Source organism: Manis javanica, chromosome 13 (genome assembly GCF_040802235.1).
Source record: "Manis javanica isolate MJ-LG chromosome 13, MJ_LKY, whole genome shotgun sequence".
NCBI classification, from domain to species: domain Eukaryota; kingdom Metazoa; phylum Chordata; class Mammalia; order Pholidota; family Manidae; genus Manis; species Manis javanica.
Window position 1 is genome coordinate 3,220,883 of NC_133168.1, and position 25,911 is coordinate 3,246,793.

The 25,911-nt window shown below is 47.9% G+C and overlaps 1 protein-coding gene and 1 long non-coding RNA gene across 8 annotated transcripts in view; one reads left to right on the forward strand and one right to left on the reverse strand.

Moving 5' to 3' along the window:
- Positions 1–25,911, reverse strand: part of CRYBG1 (crystallin beta-gamma domain containing 1) — a 146,840-nt gene that overhangs the window by 42,821 nt on the left and 78,108 nt on the right. For 3 of the 4 annotated variants that reach the window (XR_012124688.1, XM_073220842.1, XM_073220844.1), the window contains exon 3: positions 1,088–2,517. Coding sequence is in view for 3 of the 4 variants with exons in the window: in XM_073220842.1 (XP_073076943.1) it covers positions 1,088–2,517 (1,430 nt within the window). In the remaining variant the exon portion in view is untranslated. Of the gene's footprint in view, positions 1–1,087; positions 2,518–13,830; positions 15,396–25,911 lie in introns of those variants that run through there. The other variant, XM_073220843.1, reaches the window with a different exon arrangement.
- Positions 1,622–13,254, forward strand: LOC108409845 (uncharacterized). Of its 4 annotated transcripts, none has more exons than XR_012124689.1 (3): positions 1,622–1,761; positions 2,861–3,424; positions 3,578–13,254. It is a non-coding gene; the product is annotated as an uncharacterized lncRNA (long non-coding RNA). The 4 variants fall into 4 exon arrangements; XR_012124690.1 differs by having other exon boundaries at positions 3,650–13,254; XR_012124691.1 differs by having other exon boundaries at positions 2,861–2,993.

Sequence of the window (25,911 nt, forward strand, 5' to 3'; positions counted from 1 at the left end):
GGAAACCATTCAGTTCAAGAAGGATCAATGTGACAATGCCAGCTCTTTTCATAAACCTGTGAATGTAGGAAGAACTTTAGCAGTTTAGACACTCCTGTTTAAAATGCACTAACTGGGAGTTGGGGGGTGGTGAGCGTGCAGGAAGGGGGAGGAGCCTGAGAGTTTCGTAGACTGCCCTTCCTATCCTGATAGTCTATGCAAATCACTTTTACCGAGACACAAAGCCCATCTCCTCCAAAAAACCAGCAGTGAGTCCATCCTTTGACCTCCCTAGCTTTTATGGACGGTAACACTCACCGAGCAGTTTAACAGTTGCCATCTCATATCGTTACTTGATTTGTTTGCATCTTGCGTACTAGAGTGGGCCATAAAGTTGTCAAGGGCAATATAATGAATCACAGTTGTGGTGTTTTCCCATAGTTCCTAGGACAGACAGTACCATGCACGGAAGGTACTCGATAAATACTTGAGAAAAAAAAAAATCAATGAACTTAACCATTAGTGGTCACAGTCTGTTGCTGAGCGGGTTCCTAATCTGTCCCTTCATTTAGCACCTGGTCGCCCAGTAAGAACACTGATCTTTCTTCATTGTAATCACTGAAAATTACTTTTCACCCCGCAAGCAAACACATCACCAGACTCCCAGACATAAAGGGGAGTTAGCAACCAAGATATTAGACTTAAAAAAAAACAAAAAACCTTTAGGCCAATCACGCACGGAGCTCCATCAAAGATTCTGTGAATTCTGTCAAACTCACACCGGCAAAGCTCCTGGGTCCCACTGAACCTACACGTTTCAAATTCACTGCAGGCGTTTTAATGTGCCCTACCCAGCAGTGCCGCTGTGCATTTTGGAGAAAGCAGAGAATTATCTCATGTCAAGCGCACAGTCGTCCACGGTGTGTGTGTGTAAACAGTGAGCCTCAAGCACCATCTCATTTGTACATTCATTTAGCTTAAACCTTATATTAACCGCCGTAGGCTCCCGCACGTGTCCTGTCCAAACCGTGGCTGCGTTCGCCCCTCACTACCTTCATTTCAAGCGAGCGGAGAAAGCTGAGGCCCCGAGGCCCCGCCGGGTACTTACAGCGTCACCTTGGTGGTCACCGTCGACCTGCCGGCGCCGAAGGGGCTCCTGGGCTTCGGACCCTCGGCGTCGGCCGCGGCCGGCCTGCCCTGCTCCGCGGCGCGGCCGTCCCAGTGGGCGGGCAGCGGGCCCCGCTTGTGCTCCGGCCTGATCTCGGGCAGCAGCGAGCAGCTCCGCACGGGCAGCTCGCGGGGCCCGGCCCGCGCCGCCTCCGCGCTGCCCCCCGCGGGGCCCGGGGCGGCCTGCGACTGAGGGTCCGGACGCGCGGGAGCCCGCGGGCCTCCGGCGGGCGCGGCCTCGGGCCCGCGGCCTCGAGCCCTCCTCTTGGTGGGGGACGCGGCCGGCGGCGGTCTGCTCCGGTCCTGCTCACCGCGGAGCGGCGCCCTGGGCCCGGGGCTGGGCCTGGGCTCGGCGCTCGCGCCCGGGGCAACGCCCCCGTCGGCAGCCGCCCGCGGGGACCTCACTTTCCGGTCGGCAGCCGCGTCGTCCTCGGGCGCGCAGCCGGGCAGCGCCGCGTCGGCGCCGGGGGAGGCAGCGAGCCTCTGCGACCTCCGCCGCCTGCCCGCCCTGCGGCCGCCCGCCCTCCGGTCCATGTCGTCTGAGTCGCCGTCGCCCTCGGGCTCCGCGGTGCCGGCCGCCGACTCGGCCGCGCGTGCCTCCTCGCTCTTGCTCAGGTAGATGTCCAACGTGAGCACCGTGGCGGGCTGCGCGCGCCCTCGGGGCCCGGCCTCGGCGGGAGGGGGCGCCGGGGGGGCGGCGGCGGCCTCGGGGGGCTGGCGGCGCGCGTCCCGGGGCTCGGGGGAGCCTCCGCCCGCGCGCACGTGGGGCGCCCCGTCCGCCAACTCGCCCGGTCCTCCGGCGGGCCGACTCCGGGTAGGCGAGCCCGGCACGCCCCCCGCGCCCCGGGCCGTCTCGGGTTCGCCGCCCCCGCAGGGCGCGGCGTCCTCCCCCGGACCGTGGGCGAGTGCGTCTGCTTGCTCTCGCCCGGAGGGCTTCTCGGCGGAGGAATGCAGCTGCTCGGCGGCGGCGTCTGCGGCCGACTCTCCTTCTGCCTTCAGAGGCTCTAATTGGGGTGAATCACCGCCGGGGCCCTGCTGCACGGCGGCCGCGCGGGCGCCCGGGCCAGGTGGCAGCTCGGCGTCCGGGGGCGCCGCCGGGGCCGGGGTCTCGCACAGCCCGCCCTCGGGCGCCGGGGGCTCCGCACGTGGGTCGGTCGGCTCCGGCGGGCTGGCCTGAGGCTCGGCCTTCGCGCCATCCCTGTCGGGGAGTTTGGGGGAGGTCACATCTCGGGGAGGCACTGGCTTGGCATTCGAGCTGGGGGGACCCTCTAACTCGTTTCTGGTGTTTCTTCTCCGTCCCGGCGTGAACAAATTGCCAAGTTTCCCCAAAACTGGCTTCCTTTTGTTCTCTTCTGGTGGTTGGGCTCTAGACTGAAAAACAAAAGGCGGTGGGGAGAGAATATATGAGAATCCGACTTTTTCCTCCTTACTAGTAGGTGCGTTAGGGAACTGCAAGCCGAAATAACAGGCCGGAGCTTCTCGTTGAAAATGGGAGAGTTGTTTTTGTTGCGCTCATCCCAACAAAATTAACTCGGATTTTACTTCTCGAATTTTTCTTAAACACCGTCTATGATTGGCGATACTCAGGTAACATTTCCTTTCACTGTGATTCTTGTGCTTTCAAGGAAAATCCGGAGGGCCCCAAAAATTACACATACAAAATAAACAATTCCTGGGTCACTCCAGCTTTTGCCTTTTACTTCCCTCAATAAAGATGCAACTTCAAAACAGCCCTGTGCGACTGTAGAGCAGCAGTGGACGCGCTCAAGTACCTGAAGGCGGAATTTTTCCTGAACCATCATCACTCTCCTTGTGGGAGGGAGGCTGAGAAGCCACCTGGGTTCAACGTAATTGCAAACCACAGCCTTCGGGAGGCGGGGTGCCAGCACCTGGGCCCGCCCTCCGCAGACCTGTGGTTCCCGCGCGCCTGCGCTGCTCCAGGGCGGCCGGCACGCGGGCCTCAAACGCCCGCCCCACCCAACCGGTCCAACCCCGCGGGTTCCCAGGGGTGCGAATTGGGAAGGCACCCGGGGGAAGGGGGGCGAGCTCCGCACACGCTCCCCTCCCGTCCGGGGGAGGCGCGCCGCCCCCAGCGCGTGGGGCCCTGCGCCCGCGGACCTCAGCCCCGGGAAGCGCCCGGCCGGAGCCCCAGCGCGGTGGGAGGGGGCCCGGGAAGGGGCAGGTCCTGCTCAAATAGCCCACAGCAGAACGGCTCCCGCCTGGAGTCCGCACCGGCCAGGAGGGCGCCTGGAACGAGTCCGTGAAAGCCAGCCCGCCGGTGGGCGCCGCGGCGCGCGGGGAGGGGAGGTGGGCGGCCCTGCGGGGGGAGCAAGCGCGAGCTGGGAGCCCACCCTGGCCTCCTAGGTGGGGGGAAGCATGTTTGGGTAGCGACCCACTGAAAACTAGCCAAAATAAACCCAATTTCATTTAGGTTATATGCAGCCAGTGGACTTTGGAGATGGTGGGAAATAGGAAAGACTAAGATAAAGCTTGGAATTAACAGGGTCAGCAAGCATTTATGGAGACAGTCCTGGCACTGAAACATCAGGTAATTCTGCAACAGCCTGGTGAGATGTGTTACCCCACCGCGGGGCTGAGAAGGTGCAGCTTGGACAGCCAGGAGAGTGTGCGACGGAGGAGGGGCAGTAAAGTCAGCATTCAAACCCATGTCCTCAGCCTCCAGCCTGTGCTCCCAGAGGGGCCGTCAGACGATATGGAGATACCGTGGGTACCCCTGAGAAAGTCAGCCTGGAGGAACAGATTGGCGGCCACACACTCCCAGAAATAGCTCCTGAGGAAGCAACTCATAAATCAGGTTTACCCACAAATTCCAGAGGTGATTCTTCTGGTTTGAGATGCACTTGCTGGGAGCTTTGGAACTAGACAGCTGCTCCACGAAGGGATGGAATGATTTTGCAGCCCCTGGGAGCTTTTGTGACTGAGCTGATATGATCTCCTCAGCGTAACCAGGTTTTGATTAATAATTCAATTCTTTAATGGTCATATAAATAATACAGGAATAATTCACAGTGTAATTTGGTAAAAAAAAAAATACATTAAAATATTCCAAATTCCTAAGGAATATATTTGGACTCTTTTACTATGCATTATTAAAAGACATGACCAAAGATGGAGTCACTCATGTTAATGACCCTGTGTCAGGAAACCAAGATTTAATACCCATCCTAACAAGGAATGTAACCTTTAACTGGTCAATATGGGACTTCTAGTCACCGGTAGGAAATTTAGTGATAGAGCCTTGTCTGTACATGAATGTCCATTCCCTCAGAGGGCAATCTTGTCCAAAACAATGGAGACTCTGTTAATAATTTCCTTTTTTCCCCCCATACCCTCTCTACCTTTAACACATTTCCTCCTCTGAAGCTTAACAAAACTCCCCTTAACCTGTTAGATGAAATGATGCCTGATTCATGAACTAATTAATTAGCCAATCAGATCATTAAATTTACTTGGTTGAATTTTTGTTATTTAACAAAGTCAATGGTATTACATGATTTTAAACATAATTCAAGTTTACTGAGCCTCCTTATGTGCTAGACACTTGCTAAGTGATTTACATAGATTCTCATCTAATTCTCCTAATAGCCCTTAAGATAGATACTCTGTTTATGCCCATTGGCCAAGGGTGCTTATTGCTGCCCCAGGTCCCACAGCCAGTGGTCTCTAACTCTGGAGCGGGAGCTCTTTCTCTCTGTTGCGGGGACAGGTCTTCAAGCACATCCTGAAAAGGAAACTAGATTGGAGTTGATTGGCTCAATTCTAGCTTGGGTCAAAAGAAAACAGCTAAGCCTATGTATGATTCTGTCTTGCTGATCATGTTGCAATCTATTCTTCCCATGTGGTTGAAATACGCCTCATCAGCAGCCCTCTGTGCTCAGTCCAGGCATTTTTTTCATTTTTGGCTCTAACTGCTTTTTACAAAACTGGTTGCTCTTCTTAAACTTGGCTTCATCAATGAGTTGACTTCTCCCCCACCTCCCCAAGGGGCAGCCGGTTTCTCACCTGCCAGGCTGCTCTGTCTATTGAACTTCCTAGAATGGCAGAGTTTTATTTGTCTGTACATGAATGTTCACAGCAGTTTCATTCAGAATAGTCAAAAACTGGACACAGATGCCTTCTAACTGGTGGGTGGATAAACAAATTGCTGTACATCCACACAACAGAATACTACTCAGCCATACAAAGGACTGGACTCCCAAAACATCTAACAACATGGATAATTCTCAAAAACATTATGCCAAGTGGGAGAGGCCAGACTCAAAAGGTTAATGCTGTAGGGTTCCAATTATATGATATTCAAGATAATGCAAATCTCTATCATCACAGGAAGCAGATCAGAGGTTACCTGGGGTGGGCGGGGTGGAGGAGTGGAGGGGTACAGGTGTGACTGGGAAGAGCCAGAAAGGAACTTTGAGGGGTACTAGAACGTTCTATGTCTGGATTGTGGTAATGATTACACCTGTGTACATGTCTTTCAAAACTCATCAAACTGTACACTTTTTATATAAAGTCTATCTTAATAAAAGTTAAAAATGAAACTTTTCCCTGGAAAATAAGGAGCTGAAACACAATCCATCTGGCTCAGGTGCGCATTTCATAGTTCTTAGTCAAAGGGAGTCTCAAGTCAGGGCGGTGTGCGGAGGCCCAGGCGGCAGGGGCTGCGGGCTGTTCTCTGATTCTCCACCCGCAGCTGCCACCCCGCGAAAGTCCCCTTGGTACAGTTACATGTAATTTCAGGGATTTCTGACATCTCCTTAACTAACGGGGAACAAAAGATCAGGAAATGCAAGACAAGCTGTTAATATACTACCAAAGCGTTCATACACCAAAGTGTTTGGACTTCCAGGCCAAATAGTCGGCTCACTGCTTGCTTCTTTCCCCCCTAGATTACCCACTGGAGTCATTGCTTCAAGTTTAGAAATATTTTACCTGACACCATGTTTGCATGTAGAAGAAAAACATGTTGAGCATATTATTTGAAAATGTACTAACCTACTGTTTAAAAATAAGTTTTCCACATGTTTCCAACCTTTTCATTGCCCAGCAGAATATAAGCTTGTGAAGAGCAGGAGAAATGTACCGTCTGCATCTCAAACCCTCAGCACAGGGCCTCACAGGCAGAGGTGGAGACAGACTATTGGCCGCTCCTGGAAGTAGGAATGTCCCCTTCCTTTCAGACAGGGTGTTACCAACATTCTTGGAGGTGACTTAAAACGTGATTAGGTCCAAGCTAAACAAAACGGAATGGAAATCTTTTCTGCACGGGCAGTGTGGCCAAGAATCTGCAGCTCCTGCTCCCGCAAGGCTTCTGCACCGGGATTACGGCTGCGGGCACACAACACGCCTGCAGCCGGCTCCTGACCTGAGCCGGACTTGAGAAAGCAGATCGAGATCTTTTCACAGGTTCTCACCTGTGCCTCCTGCTGAAATGTGGTCACTCATGTACAGAGCGACCCTTTTTTGAAAACACTGGTGATTCCCTAAGCGCTCACTTTGATCTCCCTAAGCCACGATGAGGCGTGAGTCCAGCGGACAGTATTGGGAATGATATGATTGGCCACATTACTGCGATAATTCCCGAGGTCCTCAGCATATGTGTAGGTGGGTTTTGCACTGGTGAGGAACTTTTTTTCTGCATAAATATTTTTTAAATGGCTTAAGTTGCGTGGCTTGAAAAATATAGGGATTTAAGCTACTTCGCCCTTCAACTTCTGAAAGTAAAAACAAGGGTTGAAAAATTCAGCTCAATAAAAGCAAGAAATACTTTCAAACCCTGTGACAATGAAAGAATAAGGATGGGGAGTGGGAGGAGAGAAGGGGGAGAAAAAAAGTCAAAGCTAGAGCGAAAATCTGACGTAGGGATAGTTTGAAACACAGACGGCAAGGAAGACTTCCATGAGACGTCACTCTTTTCTTACTATTTCCAGGACATTTATGCTGAAGACTTTTAGAATTCCAGTCACACTTCCCCACAGTCGGTGTGCACCAGGACAACCTGTCAGTCCCAGAGCCCCACACAGATGAAGTCACATTAAAGGGGGAGGGGGAACCCAGAGTTGGGTCCCCGATGCTACTACACCCATAGAATGGGGATAGGCATTTAAAATGACCTACTCGCCTCTTCATCCCTGAAGTCTGTGTTTTTCTTTTTGATATCCCTTGTGCTAATATCTATGGCCCACTCTAAACACACACAGATATACCACAAAATTCAAAAGAAGAAATGCTTTTCGCATAAATAAGCCTTGACATTTGAAGCATTAAAACTTCTCGTTTTAACTTTTTAAATAAGTGTTTTTCTCTTACACATTATACAGTTGCCTCCCTCAGAGTCGACTGCATGCAATTTAGCTACTTCTGAATGATTCTGGACACATCACATGGACCTCTGACTTGTCCTCTGTGCTATTACGATGCTTTCTTCCAGGGCCGTTACAGTGGGTGAAGACGCAGGCTTGCGCTAAATGACCCACAGACTGTAAACAACATGGTCAGTAACAAGCAGGCTCTTATGAAAAGGCGTATGAAATCACTGCACTCAGTCATTTTTCGTCTCTGGTGCAAGGAATGACCCTTTACACCAGACTTCCGGAGCCTCTCTCCGCTGTCAGCATTCCCACCTCGCAGGGTCAATGCCCGCTTGGCCCTGCGCTGTCTCTAGCATCTGCCGGCACCCCTGGTGCCCACCCCTTTCTGCTGCTCACTGTGCTTTCCCCTGGTTTGTATTTCTTCTTGGTCTGTTCAGCTTGAGATGACACATACTTCTCCACTTTCCACTTCCATGTTTGTTTTTTTCGAATGCTGCCACTTCAAGCCAAATGACTACCACGTCCTGTTGTACAAAAAATCGTGGGTGTACTACTGGGTGAATGAACAGCGACAAACCAGCCTTTTTTTTTTTTTTTAACTTTCACGCTTAACAGTGACCTGAAGAAGAGGCATTATTGAGTATGAAAGCCATCATTTATAAAATAGTCCAATGTTCATTATTCCAAAAGTATTTTCTGCTCCTCCAGAGGCTTACTGAAACAGGTAAAGGGTTTCTTTTAAAAAGGAGATTCCTATTTCCAGATAAGCATTGTGTTTAGGTCATTTATTTTTTGATGGTAGCAGAGTGAAACCTCATTGTTTAAAGCCAATGACACTTGATCGATCAAAAAGGAAGGTGAAATCACAGAATGTGTGAATTCACTCATGCATCCCACTAATAATCACTGAGAGGCTGCTGGGCACCAGGATTTTCTCCTTATCCTAAGGAAGAAAATGGTGGCCCAGAGAATAAATAATTTTCTCAAAAAGACTCAAGGTAGACTTTTGAAAAGTTAGCTCAGTTTCTAAAAGTTAGCTCCCAATTGAAATACTAATACACCATTAGAAAGATTTTAATTACTAGAATGTGATTCATGTAACACTTCTATAAAGGTTCGGACTGCATAGAATGTGTCACACCTGTGCGGTGGGCTCACGGGCTCCTAGGCTTGGCAGTGTGGTGATGGGCAGGAACGGTAAAGAGCTCCCGCTGGGGGACACTGTGTCTAGACTCAGACAACTCTGTGAACAGTGGTTGTTTCTGTTTGCTCGCCCAGATATGTATTTCCCAGAAATGTGTCTGTTTTCTGTAATTTATAGTGAGAATTACTGATGTTCTGGCAATACTTTTCAAATTAAGAAGCAGAATGCATCATGCTTTCATGGGGGAGATGCTACTCTATAGGGATTAAATAATTTATCCTAAAAAATTCCTATCTGTCATACAGGGTATTGAGAAATTCATGTGAAATGATATGTGTGGAGATGCTTTGAAAAGCATGAAGTGCCCAAGACAGTGATGGCTGGCACAGCGAGCAGTCTGATATCTTGCTGATGCTTCAAAGCCCAAGTTTATAGAAGTTAAGTGAATAACTAATATGATTAATTTATGATATTCTCCATTTAGAATCATAAATTACTAGGTCATTTTCTAAGAGTTCATATGTCTCCTGAGCATGGCATTATTACTTATGAGCACCAGTCTCCAGTATGTCATGGTTAGAATAAAGAAAACATACAGAAATCTACTCCTCTTTCCCCCAGATCATAACGTATAGAAGGCATGCAACTAGGATCACCCAATGTAAAGCAGCACCTCACCTTCTGTAACATCCCCCCCTCCATCTCCATCGCGCTGGAACAGTACTTCCTCCCTATTTGCGTACTTTGTGGTCCGTCTTTTCTTACAGAATGTAAGCTTCATGAGAACAAGAGTGCAGTTTCTCACCACAGTGCCCCTTACCTTGCCTCAATGCATGGTAAAAACAGGCACTCGATACATATTATCAAATGAACACACCGACCATGTTTCCCAGAAATCCCTTCTCCCCTGCCCTTCAGCAAGCCGGATCCTGCAGCTTCTATTGGGATGGCCCCGAGTCTGGGGGCAGTGACCTATTCCTGAGGTCCTCAGTGACCACCTCTCAGACGGGAACGAAAGCCTGCCTGTCTCCAGCTTTAGGCCCCAAAGAAGCCCTCCAAACCCCACTTTCTGAAATACTCATCCTCTGGAATATTTGGGGGATCACATGAAATGTTTACAGAACACCTAGCATAGTCTCTGGGGAAGAGGGAGGGAATGGAAAAAGGGATCTTAACAAAATTATATACATTTTCATATGTGACAGAATATACAAACAAGGACAGTGAGGAAAATACAAATTACCCTTTATTTTTCCATCCCCTAAACACCCCTATTACCATTTTCTTCCTAGCTTTTTTTCAGGGCAGTACACAGTATCATTTGATACATCCTGCTTCATATTCTGTTCTTTCATGGAATTCATGCCAATAATATACTTCTATAATAATATTTGTAATGGTTGCATGGAATTCCATCATGTTAATGTGCCACAATTTCTACAGCCGTTCATTTATGTAGTTTTCAATGCTTTGCAAGCTGCAGAAAGCATACCTGTTGCTTATCTCTGCACATATCCTTAATTATTTCCATAGGCTACAACCCTAATTAGTAATCCAGGGAATGAAAAGGAAAATCACAATGAGATATTTTTACACACCCACCATATTAGAGAATAATTTAAAAAGAACAATAATTCCAAACATGAAAGAGGCTGTGGAAGGCCAGGGAGCCTCCTACACTGGTGCCTGGAATGCAGATGGGTCCCAGCGTTCTGGAGAACACTTCGGCATTACCTGGGGGAACTGAAGATATGCACAGCCTATGAGCAAGTGAGCATCTCCTCAGGACACTCCCGAGAGCAGATTCTCAACTTTGATTTCAGAACCCCTCCGTGCTCTTAAAAATTAAGGACCCTGACAGCCTCTGTTAATGCAGGCTGTATCTATCAACACTTATCAGGTCTGAAGTTAAAACTGAGCAGTTTCTAGAGTCTAACAATACTCAGTTCATTCTGCGAGCCATCAGAGCAAGACGTCATTGCACAGCATGTCGCCTCCGCATCTGCACTGTGCGTTCTTGAGCGCATGACAGGGAAAGGCAAATAACACCTTAGCGTTATTATGAGAAGAGTTTTGACATTACGGTTTCCTGCAAAAGACCTCGGGGACCCCCAAGGTGTCCAGACCTCACTCTGAGAACTACTGCCCTGGAGAAGCTCATGCACGCTGTTCAGGACGTGCACAAGAACGTTCCTAGCAGCATTGCTAGTAATAGTCCCGAACAGGGCACAGACCCCCGGTACCATCAATGGTAAGAGGAGCAAGTCAGTTGTCGTTTATTCATAACATAGAATACTCTATTGCAACAGAAATGAGTGAATTCCAGGTGCACACAATCCGTGGATGAATTTTATAAATACAAAGTTCATCAAAAGGATCCAGGCACAAAGGAGAACATAGCATACACAATTCAGGGACCGGAAAACTAATCTGCATTGTCTTGGGATATATTCATAGGTGGTAAAGCTGAAGAAAAGCAGAGATGTGATGATTGTGCCAGTTAAGATAGTGGTTACCTCCTGTGGTGTAGATTCTGTTTTTATTTTAATTTTTGATATTTTATTCATCATAGATTTACTCATTACTTCTTGTTTTTTTAAATATTGCAGGAACTATTGAAGCATTATTTATCTTGATTAATAAGTTCAGCACCCCTTAAACTTTGCCCCTGAGGCGAGTGCCCCACTCCCTTCATCCTAGACTGGCCCAGGTGGTGAGGGACAGATGGAGGTGTCATCAGAAGGACATCCACAGGACACTTAGAGGTGGCAGCACTGTGCTATTTCTTGACCTGCATCTAGCTGTACAAGTGGCTGCTTTACAATTATTCCATATGCTCTATGTTTATATTCTATACTTTTTTCCTGATGCACACTGCTTTTTACAGTAACTAGGTAGACGTGCATGTCTTTGTTTTCTAAGGACATCAAACACGTTTATATTTAAGGGCCTTTTATTTTTCCTCTTTTGCAATTTATTTCAGCTAATAACAATTCATAAGGACCTGTCACGTGCCGGGTGCCCCGTAACAGTTCTGTGAGGTGGTGACTGTCCTCCTTATCCTGTGTTTGAGAAAACAGTGGTGTGAGAAGGGACCTGCCCAGGGCCACGCCTAGCTGGTGGGACCAGCAGATGCCCCGTCACGCTTGTGCCATTTCTCCCATCTTCTGCTCTGCTGTGTTTGGCTGCGTTGATCTCACATGCACACACCTCAGCAGGATCAGAGAGGGAGGTGAGGTAGGGCGCCTCAGGCACAGAAGGAGCGGGGCAGCACAGCTGGTGCCCAGCAAGGGGGTGGGGGGCAGCTGCAAGGATGGGCAGTGGGTGGTGGACACCCCGTCCGGGCTGGGAGGGGGAGCCCCAGGGGGGCCCAGAGAGCAGTGCCCGAGCTACCAAACGGGGAGACGCTCACGCCTGAACTCCCTGGCTGCCACTGGGGGTCTGGTGCCTTCCTCCACTCCCTGGATCTTCTGGCCCATCCACTCCTTTTCTACCCCCTTAGGGAGATCCACTTGATTTCTGCTCCCTTGGAACCTGGTCTCCTTCTTCACTCCCTCCCCCAGACTTGGTACTGGGGGCTGGGACCCCGCGTATGCTGTCACAAAGTGGCTGCTGCTTCGGTTTCGAAAAGCCTCACCTCCGTGCCCTCGGCAGGCAGCGTGAGCCCGCGAGCCTTCTCTGTGCCTCAGCTTGCATGCCTGGATTGTGTTTTGCAAGCCCTGCTCCTGTCCGGGCTTGAGGCGGACAAGCCTGCGCGTCCAGGCTGAGAGCTGCCCCCATCCTGCTCAGCCCCGAGGCACAGGCAGCGGGCTCCTGCCCTTTTCCACATTTGAATTAAGGTGAAAATGTGGCCTCACCAACCCCAGTACTGTTAGTGCCTTTGTGTACCTTTATCTCCCACCGCCCACAAACTCAAGGGAGAGACAGCTTGGAAATGACCGCCTGCCCCAGAGGCCCCTCCGGCAGCACTTCCTGCCCACCCCCCAAGCTGGCTTGCCGGGCAGTCCATCTGCTTATTTAGCTCTCCACAGTTAGGCCTGGCGAGATGGCTGATGAAAACCTCAGAAATTCACTTATTCAGCTTGCTGTTTGAAGGTTCAGTCATGATGCTCTTAAACCTAAATGCGTAATTTTATTTTAATTTGGCAAATCATTTTAAAAGGGCATTTCTTGTAAAACACAAGGTATTAATTCTGCTAATATTTCTAGGGGAAGATTAGAAGCTCCTATCTCAGTGTAAAGACTGTCAGTGTAGCTATTAAGCCATTGTGTCTAACATACCACGGGGCGGGGGAACGTGTTATGTATTAAGAAAATGTCAGCAGTTATGCTCCACACTTAACTGAGGCTTTACATTTATGCCTCTGTGAAAAAACTAGCGGAGCAAGTCTAACAGACCTTACATAAACTTCTTTTAATTTCTTGAAAGTTTATAAGATGGCTTTTTTTCCTCCTATTTTAAGCCATAGCACTTCTCGAATGATAGGGTTGTAAGAAGGCGAGTCTCTCCCGTAAACTGGGTCCTAACAAAATCTGGTTTGGGGGAAGTATGTGCAATCCTCCTCATTCGTTCTGGGACAGGCCGGTGGGAGGGGCCGCGCCAACGCCCACTGGAGAGCACATTTTGGAACTTCACCTGCAAGTCAGAAGAGTGTGGAACCGAGCTCTACAGTGGAGAAAAATAAAAACCAGTCCTTCACTTTCAGCTCGGTGTTTCCCACTGGGTCCAGTCCCAACCAGTCGCTTCTAAGGGGCTGGACATCAGTTTGCCTTTGAAATTTGGAAAAGGGATGGAGAAATAGGTTTTTTTTTTTTTTTACTCAGGAGGGGAACAGGGAGTAACTAAATTCTTTAAAGCACACTCAATAGCGGGCCTATAAAATCAGCATGGAACCGGCCCAGGTTCGTTTAACATGAGCAGCCTGCCCGTGATCACCCGCAATGTCTTACAGAACCGAGAGAGGGGCAGCCGCGGCCGCTCACGCGAGGCATCTTCTCTCCTTCAAGCCAAAGTCTCTGAGCACATGCGGCCTCCACTATATCCCTCCACCCCCAACTGCTTATCGTGGTTAAAAGCCCGAAGAATTTGCCAGCTCTCAGACAATAAACACATTGTGAGGTTAAATGATGTCATCAATAATAATACTATAAAAATTCCAAACAAAGTCTTAGCCAGATGAAGAGATAACAATACGTCGGTTAGTTTCTTACCATGATGTGGCTTCTCTTTTGCTTTCTATGGAAACACCAAGAAAACGTGAGAAGAAGAGGGCAGGTGGTCGGGCATCACCAGTATGGGCCTCCTCACTGCTCCCGAGCGCCCGGCGCGCCCTCCTCCTTCAGCCTGCCCTGCTTAACTCTCTCCAGCGGGCCCTCCGGCCGTGCTGCTCCCGCCCAGAGCCAGGGCCGAGTGACAGGTGACGGCTCCCGGGGAATGGGCATGAATACGGGTGTGCGTGCTTCTGGCGCTGAAAGGGTTACAGAGGTGTGCCCTGTTTTGGGTGTGCCGCGGAACCAAAATCGCTGAAAAGACAGCGGAGGAAGCGGCAGGTAGCTTGGGGAAAGTCGCCCTGCACCCGTTCAGCTCTACGGGAAACCTGATCCCAGGGGACGGAAGGAGAGACGGAAGGGATCGCTTGGCTTGAGTTTCTTTCTTGGGGGAACAAAGTCGATTTTCTTTCACGCTGAAATTTTGTTCTGTCTTGTGTTAACTCTAGCTTTTATTTACTGATGCTTTAAAAAAAAAGATACAAATTATCCCTCATAAGCCACCTACCATGTAACATTGCAAAAAATGTAAGCATGCAGCATAACAGAAAAGGCAAGAATGATGTCCACTTCACTAAAACCCAAATAGCTGACGCCATTCATGCATAAACACAATTCAATCATTACAGATCACCACGACACTGGCACCATTAGTTTCTAGGTTGTGTAAGTCTCACCAGAAGTTTTCAGTATTGAGTAACAAGTTCTGTTCTTTAACAAAATATTCACCTACTATTTGACTCAATGACTGAAATCTTTATAATTAACTGAAATAAATCAGATAAAAAGGCTCTTCTGTTTTTTTCATCATGACCATCAGTATTAGAAACATTTATCAAGCATCTATTGGCATATTGCAATGTGCAAGCACATATGGATGATGGTGAATGTGTATATGAGGTGCTATTTATTGTTTTTCATATTTTTAATGTTACTGTAAAGTATGGTAAAAAAAACATATAACATAGCAATTACCATCTTATCCATTTTTAAGTGTACAGTTTAGTATCGTTAACTATATTCTTATTGTGCCGCAACTTTTTCATTCTGCCAAACTGAAACTCTGTACCTATGAGCACCTCCCCAGTTTGCCCGCCCCTGGGCCTGGGAATCTGTTTGCCTTTCTGTCTCTATGAGTTGGATCAGTCTTGTTAGATAAACTTCATATAGATGGGAGCATATCCTATTTGTCTTAGTGGGACTAGCTTATTTCGCTTAGCATGTGTTCAAGGTTCATCTCTGTGGTGGCATTGCAAGGTTGAATGACCTTCTATTATCTGTACGTATTGCGTTTCTATATTCATCCACCTGTTGAAGGACTTTTCCGTTGCTTCCACCTCTCGGCTTTTGGGCACGATGCTGCAGTGAACATGGGTGTGCCATTATCTCATCAAGATTCTGCCTTCAAGTCTTTTGGATATATACCCAGAGGAGGGATTGCTAGGGCACAAGGTAGTTGTATTCCTAATTTTTTTAGGAAACTCCAACTGTTTTCCTCAGCAGCTGTACCATCTCACATTCCCACCAACAGTGCACAAGGGTTCCAGTTTCTACACATCTTTGCTCACACTTGTTTATTTTGTTTTTTTGAAAGTGGCCATCCTCGCGGGTATGAGGTGGTATCTCACTGTGGTTTTGGTTTGCATTTCTGTAATGACTGGTGATATGGAGCATCTTTGCATGTGTTTGTCTATTCAAGTCCTTTGCCCATTTTAAAAATCAGAATTTTTTCTTTTTGAGTGAGAGCGCTCCTCTTAAGGAAAGTTATGAGAAGTAGATAGTGACACCCACTTAAAAAATATCTTACAAATTTCTCTAGACATGGCAAAAACAATTCACTTTCTCCTAGTGTAAACTTAGCTGCAATTTCCTCTGTAATTCTCTATGTAAAAGGACACATTTTGAATAGATTGACAGTTAAACTCTGCTGAGAGTTTTAAAAAGTTATCTTACAATATCACTTAGAAATACAAAAAGGCGTACTTATGAAAAGACTCCATGGTCCTTTGCCATCCATAACTGTGGTTATAGAATATCACACTCCTGGTTACCTGAGGGCTCTGATAATTCATTTATACATTTAACAAGTATTTGTTGATTGCCAGTCCTCTGTCAGTTTCTGCAGATTTGGGGATTAAAAGACATAGTTTCTGCCACCAAAGAATACATAGTTTGGAGTGAAAGAGAAGGAAGAAGATATGTGAAGATAGTACAAGGAAGTGTTGATTGTTTAGGGCTTTACATAGGATGCAGGGCATATAATGATAGCTACCACTTATGGGTGGCCCTGTAGAAAAACAAGTGCCTTAATGAAGGGGTAGTATTTGAATTACTACTTGAAATTCACATATCCTACCTCTAGGTTTTTTCTTTCTTTCTAAACAAGTATGATGGCTGATAGCAGATAAAATCTTATAATCGAATGTTAATCAATTCTGTAGCAATCATTTATATTAAAAACATTTATGTGGTACTACGGCTATATATATATATATATATATATATACTTGACAACATAATCTGAAAAGAAGCATTCTTTTACTGACATAACCTGGACAGAAAAATAGTGAAACAATCAATTATTCTGTATGATACCTACCCTGTCCTCATTATGCGAGGGGTAGTGAATATAAGGCTTCTTTTGACTTCTAGAAGCTTATAGACTGGTCTATAAAACCACCACCCATGTGAAGGCAGGCATATAATTAAATGCTGAAATGGACAGAACAGACATCTGTAATGTTCTAAGAGTTCAAAGAGGAAGAAATGAGTGAGGGTGTGCCAGAAGGCTGCAGGCAGGACCTGGCACAAGCTGCGAAGGATCCAGGGATGGGACTCCAGGCAGGGGAACAGCCTGAAGAAAGGCACTGAGGAAGCATGGACGCAGGGGGCTTACTGCAGGGACCGGGCAAGATCACGGACCAGTGGAATAAGTAAGTGGAAAGTTGAATAAGTAAGACTGCTCTACCTGAGTGGGGCCTTGAAGGCACGTCAAGAAGCCCAAGCGTGAGGTTGTGATCACCTGGTGATCTCTGCAGGCTTCTGAGTGGGGAAGGGACGTGATCCGGAGAGGTGTTACAGGAAGGCGAGTACGGTGGTCGCTGGGGACCCAGCTGGACAGGGGCCTGGCGTCAGCGGGGGAGACGTGAAGGGCTGAGGGGCCTGCGGTGATCACCAGGTGTGGAAGAAAGGGCTGAGGGAAAGCACCCGTGAGAGAGGGGACCCCAAAGAGCTCGGGGCCCAGGAGCACACGGAGCTCTATCTGAGGGTAGGGGTCTGGCGGGGCTCCGCCTGAATTAGGGGACAATTGATATTTCCTAGTAGAAATGTTCACAATCCCTGGAGAGCAGACCCGGAAGCCACCATCATTCTCAAAGCTATGCATCTACACTTTATGGGGATGTGACATTCCATATTAGATCCCGATTTGGAAGGAAAAACACAAGTGACAGTGTAAACTGGCATCACTGACTCTGCTACAGAGCCGCTAGGTGCTGCATTACTCCCTGTGCAGCTGCCAGGGGCACCTCATAGTTTCTGCTCAGGACTCAGTCCTTTGGGCTGCAGGCTCTCCGCAGGCAGCCCCCGCCGAACCATCTTTGTAGTGGGAAGGGCAGTAAGGGCATAAGTAATAGCTACTCTGACCTGACTTGTGGGTATTTCATCATTTCATTTAAAGTGTTTGAAAAAAGGTTTTGCTTTGTGATGATCGTAATGAATGAATAAAGCTAGCAAGCCTGTAGTTTTGTTCTTGAACAAACCAATGAAATCCTCTTGAAAGAGGAGGCTTCATGCAATACAGAGGTGAGAGAAAACCCTTCCAGTTTTATTTTCGATCCAGCCTCGAAGTATTGTACTGTTGCATCAGTACAGTTTTTTACGTCCAAACTGAAAAATAGCTGGCCAGGTGCTCAGGACTAGCCAGGATTTTCCAGAGGGTGTGAGACTTTGGCTTACCTTCTTTCCTGGCCCCTCGGCCAAATCCCCCTGGGGTGATTCCAGCTTCGGGGATTGTCCCACAAGCTCATTCTTTCCTACCCGTTACCTCTGTGTTCTGCAGCAGGAAGGCAGGAATGGGGTGAACAGGTCCTGCCCCTGACTCTATGACTGGGTCGCTGCAGAACACAGGTGGGGTCAGCAGCCAAAGAAAGTGAAATCACCACTGCCTCACTTTCCGTGCACATGCATTGGCCCTGTCTTTCCTTATCACATTGGAAAAAATTCATGTAAACATATTTTGGCTACTAGTCACCGACAGTGCGCCTGTGAGTAGATGCAGCGCACGTGTTCACGGGGCACCACGGCTCCTCCCAGTGCAAAAGTTTAACATTTCAACTTACAAGTTTTCCAAAATAATTCTTCTTTAAATTGCCATCCTCTGTGTTTTTTCCTTAATCCCCTCCATCTATTGCATGACGTTTGACTAGTTCCTCTTACACAATCCCCCTGGTGGGACGCTCCCCGCAAGTTGAACTACAGAATTTTCTTTCTTGTCCTCATTCCTTTAGCAAACCTCAGGCCAGGTACCAAGATGATTTCAGGATGGTCAGAGCCTCCATTCACACCGGGTGAATGAGGGATTCTCTGGGCTGTGTTAATAACCTACAGCCTTACCTCACCTCAACTTTGTGGGGATACTTGAATTTGAAAGCTGGGTAGAATTCTGAGAGGGACAGACCCTGACGCGAACTTATTACACTAAGGACTTCTCTGGACTGGCTTCGCGTGCCCTGCTGAAGGCATTAGCGTCTCCATAGGGCAAAATCTTCCCATAGTTCTTCGCATGTCCCTCAGTCTATCCACTGCTTGGACAGACATTTAGTCGGCTTCCCCGGCTGTCAGTTAACGAACTCAACTCTGTCACTTACATCGGGTAATTTTGTGCCCTTGTTTCCAGTTTGAATAAAATGAACTGAAACCAACTCTAAACAACATAAACTACAGCTAAACTTAAATGGTTCAAAATAATTATTGTTTTAATTTTCAATCTAAAAAAATTTTTGAACATGAAGGGGGAATTGTCTTCTATCACAGACATTATTTTTAAATTCTTACATTTAAAATAGCAATTAATTTGAAGTTTTCCTACTCTTTTGAAGCAATCTGGGATCTTGTGACACAATCAAATAATAAAAAAAGAACACTATTCAGATCATTGCCCCCCAAAAAATTAGTGGTAGGAAGAATTCTAATACGGTTCCCCAAATACCACACCCCTCCTGCCACGTATGCACCATGTGATCCCCTTTATGAGTGTGGGCAGGATCTGTGGATATGATGGCCATCACGCCTGTGACTGGGTGCATTACAGGCAAAGGTGAAGGGATTCTGCAGATGGAATTAAGTTCCCTAAAGAGTTGACTTTAGTGACTCAGAACAGAGGTCATCCTGGGAAGACCTGAGTTCTTTAAAAGACCATCTTGAAAGTTCAGAAACTTGAAACATCAAAGATTCTCTCCCGATGGCCTTAAAAAAGCAAGCTGCTCATGCAGAATATAGCCAATGGTTCGGTAACATGTTCCTATGTTGACAGATAGTAACTGCCCTGGAGGGGGAGGATTTAATAAAGTGGGAAACTGGTGAACCACTGTGTTGTATACTTGAAACCAATATGAGTGTATATCAATGATACTTCAGTGAAAAAAAGAAAGAAAAAGCAAAAACATGAAGCAAGCTGCTGTGAGTTCTATAGCTGCCAGGAGCCTGGGGACTGAGCCTCAGGTCACTCTGCAGCCCCGGCTGACACCTTGACTGCAGGTGGTCAGACCCTGAGCAGAGAGCCTAGCTAAGCCTGGTGCAGACTCCTGACCAATGGAAGCTTAGATACTAAAGTGTTTCAGCTGCAAAATTCATAATAATTTGTTATGCAACAATAGAAAACAAATTCAATATTCAATAATATTGATTGGCTACTCCATGCTGTAAGCACTAGGGTACATTTCGCAACGGACTAAAAAAAATGTAAGATTAATTTATGCATTTGAGTCAATTTATTCTACTGGGGACCTCATAATAGAGGCAGCTAAGTGAGGACAAAATACAGCAGCCTGTATCTGTATTCGCTGTAGCAATTAAGAATTAGGAATGCGAAGGAAGAGAAGAATCAAGGAAGGTTTGTAAAAGTGGTGGGGTTTGTTTTGCAAGCTAGGGTTTGAAGAGCTCTGTTAGGCAGAATGGGGGAGGTGAGCATCTGCAGCCAGAAGAAAAGCAGGAACAAAGCCAGAGGTTTGCAAGCGCAATGACTGCTGGGGGCGCGCCGGTGGGATGCGCAGCTGAGACTGGCTTCTCCGAGGGCTTGCCTGGAACTGTCTTCAGTGGCCAACAGGCAGTCACAGAAGGGGCGCAGAGAAGCACCGGCGTGTGTTTACCACACAGCAGGTGTTCGGTTCTCCTGGGTTGAAAGGTTTTCAGATGTTGATTCTGGCATTTCCCCTCCTCCCTGCTTCTCGCCGTACAGTCAACACTAGGGCTTTTCCCCTGTGATATCCCAGGTGCTCGTTTACTAATCTCTTTTCAAGAAATCACTACCTGTATCCTTTCCTGCAGGGCCGGAGGGGCCGCAGCCAGCATAATCCTGACATCTACACAGCTCCCTCCATTCAAGAAACCCATACCTAAGAATCTGATTATGTGAAAAGGGAGATAGTAATTTCCAAGTACTAGATAATAATAATTTCAGTGGCTAGAGATCCAAAAGTAAGATAGCTCTTGGTTTAGCAGAGAAATTGTTGAAATATTTAGATATTAAAAAATAGACTCCATCAGCGTAAGTAGTGTACACCTTCATTTAAAAAAATAAGGGAATTCTGGGGATTGAAAAGCGGCCTCTAGGACTAGTGAGAGGTTGGGACTTAAATAAGAGAAGGCCAGCGAGACTTTCCCGGCATGTGGACTGGCTGAGGAAATTTTATCAGCAGCAGTGACCAATATGTGCCTTTCGATAGCCACACTGTGCCAAGCCCTCCAGTAAAAGTTTGCTGTATGGAGCCGCGTGAGGTAGTGGGACTTCGGGGAAATCAAGCAGCAGGGGACTGGGTTCCATGCACAGGCTGACTGGTGGCGAAAGGAAGCCGGGGAGGAAGGGTGAGAGAGCGCGAGGTCGCCCAGGGAAGAATCAGAACCAGAGGTGATGGGGGCTGGCGGTGGGCTTAAGCCTTGCCTAGCACATGACTGTTAAGGGACAGGAGACCTGCCATGGCCGTAAGTCTTGGCCAACACCAGACAACAGGGGACTGCATTATACGGTCATGAACTGCCACCGTAAGGTCAGCTATGGCCACACATTTTGCTCAGCACTCTGTATGCATGATCGCACTGAACCTGAAGAGGTACTTGTCCTTGTTCCATTTTCAAATAAGCGAGCAAATTAGAAGGTGGTAACTCACCCACGGCCGTGGGACTGATCGACTGTGCTCAGATTCAAGTCCAGGGCTGCTGGGCTCCGAACCCCATGTCCTCCACCGCCCCTCCCTTCCCTGCACAGCCCCCAGCATGCCGCTCTGCTATGGCCGTTCCGTCTCCCTGGGCTCCCTCTTGCCTTCTCTCACGACCTCCTTAGCTTCCCCTCAGCAACCTCCTTTCTAATCTCCACCTCCACCGGCTCTTGAGAGTATCCAGCCGTCTTCTCCCCTGGTTCATCCCCACGCCCGGGATACCATGTCATGCTCACTGCAGAGATCAGATACTCAGCGTCCTGGAATGTGTTAGGGGACGTGGCTGAGGCCACACAGGAAGAGACAAGCCTTGCTGCTGATAAAGATAATTCATATATGGGGACCCACAAAACAGAGGTGTCTTCGCCCCCATCAAACCTAACCCTAAGTTAGCCTGCATTTGTGGGAACTACCTGCTGAAGAAAACTAATGCACACCAACACAGCCTTCCGATGCAGCTCCAGCCAGCCTACCTTCCCCTGCTAGCCTGGAAAACAGGACCTGCTGCCCTTACAGAAAATCCCCAGCCCTAGACCGTCATGCCCTGTTTCTGGGGTGCTTCTGCCAAAGCTCTCTGACTTGCTCTTGCCTAAATGCTCTCAGCAGGAGCAGAATCTGCTGCTTGCCAGGCACTGTGCTCCCCGTCCTTGGACTGTTTCCTTCTGAGTAAAGGACATCAAACCTGCTACTAAACTGTATTATTTTTGTCCACTGACAGGGCTGCCTTGGGACCCTTTCTCCCTGGTCACACAAAACGGTGACCCTCTTCAGTCAGTCAGATCCTGTTGCTCGGCTCAAACTCCTCCCACAGCCTCCCTTACGTTCAGAAGGAGGTTCACAGCTCTCCAGCGGCCCCACAGCCCCTGCCCGCTCCGGGCCTACCTCTCTCCCCCGTCTCTGTGTCACATGCCTCCCCCGAGCCCCAGGGGCCCCTGCCACCACTCCAGGATGCCAAGGGCCTTGGTGCACGCTGCTCTGGACTGCCCTTCTCCCTCGATTCACGTCTCTGTAGGGAGGCTCTGCGGCCCCTCCCCGTCTGAAAAGCCCCCCTGCCATCACTCCTACTCCTGTGCCTGCGCCTTCTCCCCACTCTCTGCTGCTAGCTAACCATGTAATGTCTACCCACTTGCCCTTGGCTGCCAGAGCGTAAGCTCAAGAGCTGGGGTTCCATCAGCGTCAGGCACCCACGTGCCCAGAATCGCTGGCTCACAGCAGGCATCTCACGGACATAGCAGGTGCTTCAAAGACGTTTGCTGGATGAATGAATGAATTTCGCAGGTTTGTTCTCAAGTGAAAGGCTTGACGTCTGGCCTGCTGGGCAGGCACACAAGTGCCTGGTAGGGAAGAAGGTGTGTCAATCAGTCCTGCAGGAAAGAAAGTACAGGAAAAGTGGGGTGATGGGACGAGAGTCTAGGAAAGGGACAAAGGTCACAGAGAACCCCCAGAGCGGTGCTCTATGGCGGGCCCACTGACGGGTCAGAGGGCAAGGCGGGAGCAGGCCTGGGACAGGAGGACAGCCCAGGAGGGAAGACACGGCCTTGGCAGCAGCCCCATGGGGGGCAGGGGGGACCCAGGAGGAAAATGCCCCACCTTCCCCTCCACTCCCTCATCTTCCAGGGCTCCCCTCCAACGGGACCCACCAGGAAGCCAGACAAGCAGGACCCAGAGCAGGGTGGAGAAGGGGACAGGGACCTGGGGGCCGGCAGGAGGGTCTCCAGGAGACGAGGTGAAGGGATCTCCAGGAGACGTGTCAAAGAGGAGCTGAGGGCCTCCTCACCGTGCAGACATGAGTTACTGTTCATCGTGACTGATCACTACTGGCTGGAAAGCAGAGCTACCGGCTGGTATGGTTTTGTGACTATTCTCTCCATAAATCTAGTCTGTCAGAGCGACAGACTTCTAGGCTGAACTTTCACATCCATTACAGCAGCCAAGTTTCCTTCACTATTCAAGTCCTCTTGGTGACTCCAGGCTGCGTTGAGCAAGCCCAGCTCGGTCACAGGGCCAGCCGGCACCCCGTGGCCTGCCCCACCACAGCCAGCAGTGCCGCGCCCAGCCAGGACCACGGGGCCTCAGGCCTGAGGAACCCCATGCTTCCCTGAGGTCTAGGCGATCAGTTCTGCAAGTACGTCTGCCTCAGCATCATGCCACTGGGAGAGAAAGACAGTATTTCTAGCAAAAAATGGATGAAGACCCCTACCTCACTCCATGCAAAAAGGACCAAAAATTAATTCAAAATGGACCAAACACCTAACTGTAATATCTAAAGCTATAAAGCTCTTGAGGAGAAGACATAGGGGTAAATCTTTGTGACTTTGAATTTGGCAGTAGTTTCTCATGATGTGTATTTTGCACAAGCAAAAATAAAAAGATAAGTTGAACTTAACTGCATCCAAAGTAAACATGTTTGTGCTTCTAAGAACACTGTCAAGAAAGTGAGAAGTCAATCCCTTGCAAAATGGGAGAAAATATTTGCAAATCCTATACCTGATAGGGCTCAGACATCCAGAACTTTTACAATTTAACAATAAAAATACAAATAACCCAATTTAAGAATGGGCTTGAATGATAAATAAATAAAATAAAATAAGAAATAATTAATCAATTTGAATATGAACTTATTTATTTATTTATGATATATGAATAATAAATAATAAAATAAATAAATAAGGACTTGAACATACACTTGTATATCCAAAGAAGGTATACAAATAGCCAGTAAGTACTTTAAAATACGCTCAATGTCATTTATCACTAGGGAGATGCCAATCAAAACCACAATGAGATACCACCTCATGCCACTGCCACAGCTCCAATCAAAACGATGACAATAAGTGTTGGCGGGGACATGGGTAAATCAGACCCCTAATACATTGTTGGTGAGATTGCAGAATGGCAGCTGCTTTGGAAAATAGTTCAGTAGTTTCTTATAATGTTAAATGGAGATTTACCATATGACCCAGCAATTTTGCTCTTAGGAATTTAAGATTTATATCCCCACAAAACCTGGTGCACCAATATTCACAGCAGTATTATTCATAGTAGTCAAAAGGGGGAAACAACCCAAATATTCACTGACTGATGAATTGTTAATAAAATACGGCATATCCGTTCAAGAGAATATCATTTGGCAATAAAAAGGAATGAAGTACTGACACAAACTATAACATGGAAGAACCTTGAGAACATGCAGATTGAAGGAAGGCAGACACAAAATCATTCTGTGACTCCATTTATAAGTGCAGAGTGGGCAAATCCACAGAGGCAGGACATGAGTAATGGCTGCCAGGGACTGAGGGAAATAGGGGAATGAGGAGTGACGATGGGATTTCTTTTTGTAGTGGTGGAATGTTCTGGAATTAGTGGTGATGGTTGTACAGCCTTGGAAATATACTAATAGCAACTAGACCTTTGACACTTTTCAAGGATGAATTTCATGGTATGTGGATTATTTCTCAATATTTAAAATGATGAACAAGACTAAAGTGAGGCTCTGTCTAGTCTCCTTATTGCCACAGCCCAAGGAAACTAATGGAAGCAATAAAAAAGTCCAAAGTTGCAAGAAAATAGTTATGAGACCCTGGAACAAGGTTGGCACCAAATCTATTAAAGTACTGGGAGAGTCCTTTTCACTGTTGTTCTAGTGGCAGTTCTAGAAAGGGGAAAGGCAAGAAGGGTGGATGGGAATTAGGTCCAAGGAGTGTCTGCTATGCACCAGGAGCTCTAGCAAGGCCTGAGAGGGACCAGGGGTGCGAGGGGAGCACACAGCCCGGGCCTCTCATTCCTGAGGGGCCTCAGCTCAGATACAAAGACATTTCTAAACGATGCTGAAGGTGCGCTGAGACAGCGATAGGAAATTCTGTCCCTTATAAAAACCACATCTTATGGACTATAGCCTGACATTTTTAGTATAAGTCCTTAACTTGTAAATCACATCATTCTATCTGTGTATGCTAAGAATATTAACTTGTTCAAAGTCCACATTTAGAAAATGTCATTATTGCAATAACCCATTTTTTCACATTTGTTCATATTTTTTTGTTCTAATATATTAGGAGTTTATAAAATGGAAGTGATCCCGGCCTCTCTGACTTTCTGAGGATCCCTGATAATATTTAAATCCCACAACTACCCAAAGAAGTACATATTATTGTCTCATTTATAAAGGAAAAAAAGTGACCCTCAGCAGGGCTGTTTTGCAAAGTTGTAAGTGACATAACGGGTTTGAATCCAGGTCTATTTGATGCCAACAGTCCTGCTGCCGCTTTCAGATGCTAAAGATGGCGAAGGTAAAATATGACAGTTTTTGTTCACTCACCCCCCCAAGGGCCATGGTCCCCGGTGACAGCCGGTGCCCTGTGCCCAGCTTGCCCAAGGCCAGGCTGCTGGCAGAACCCCTCAGGTCCTGCAGGCTGCCTTTCCCACAGCTCTGCTGCCCGTGCAGACACTTGAGGACCACTTTGAGGAGAGGGTACAACTGAGAAACTTAGAGCAAGGCCTGCAGGTGCCCCGGAATACAGAAAAAGCTTGGCAGGGCCTTTCCTACCTCCTTAAAGAGAGGGGCACCACAAAGTGCCGGGGAGAGGGTGCA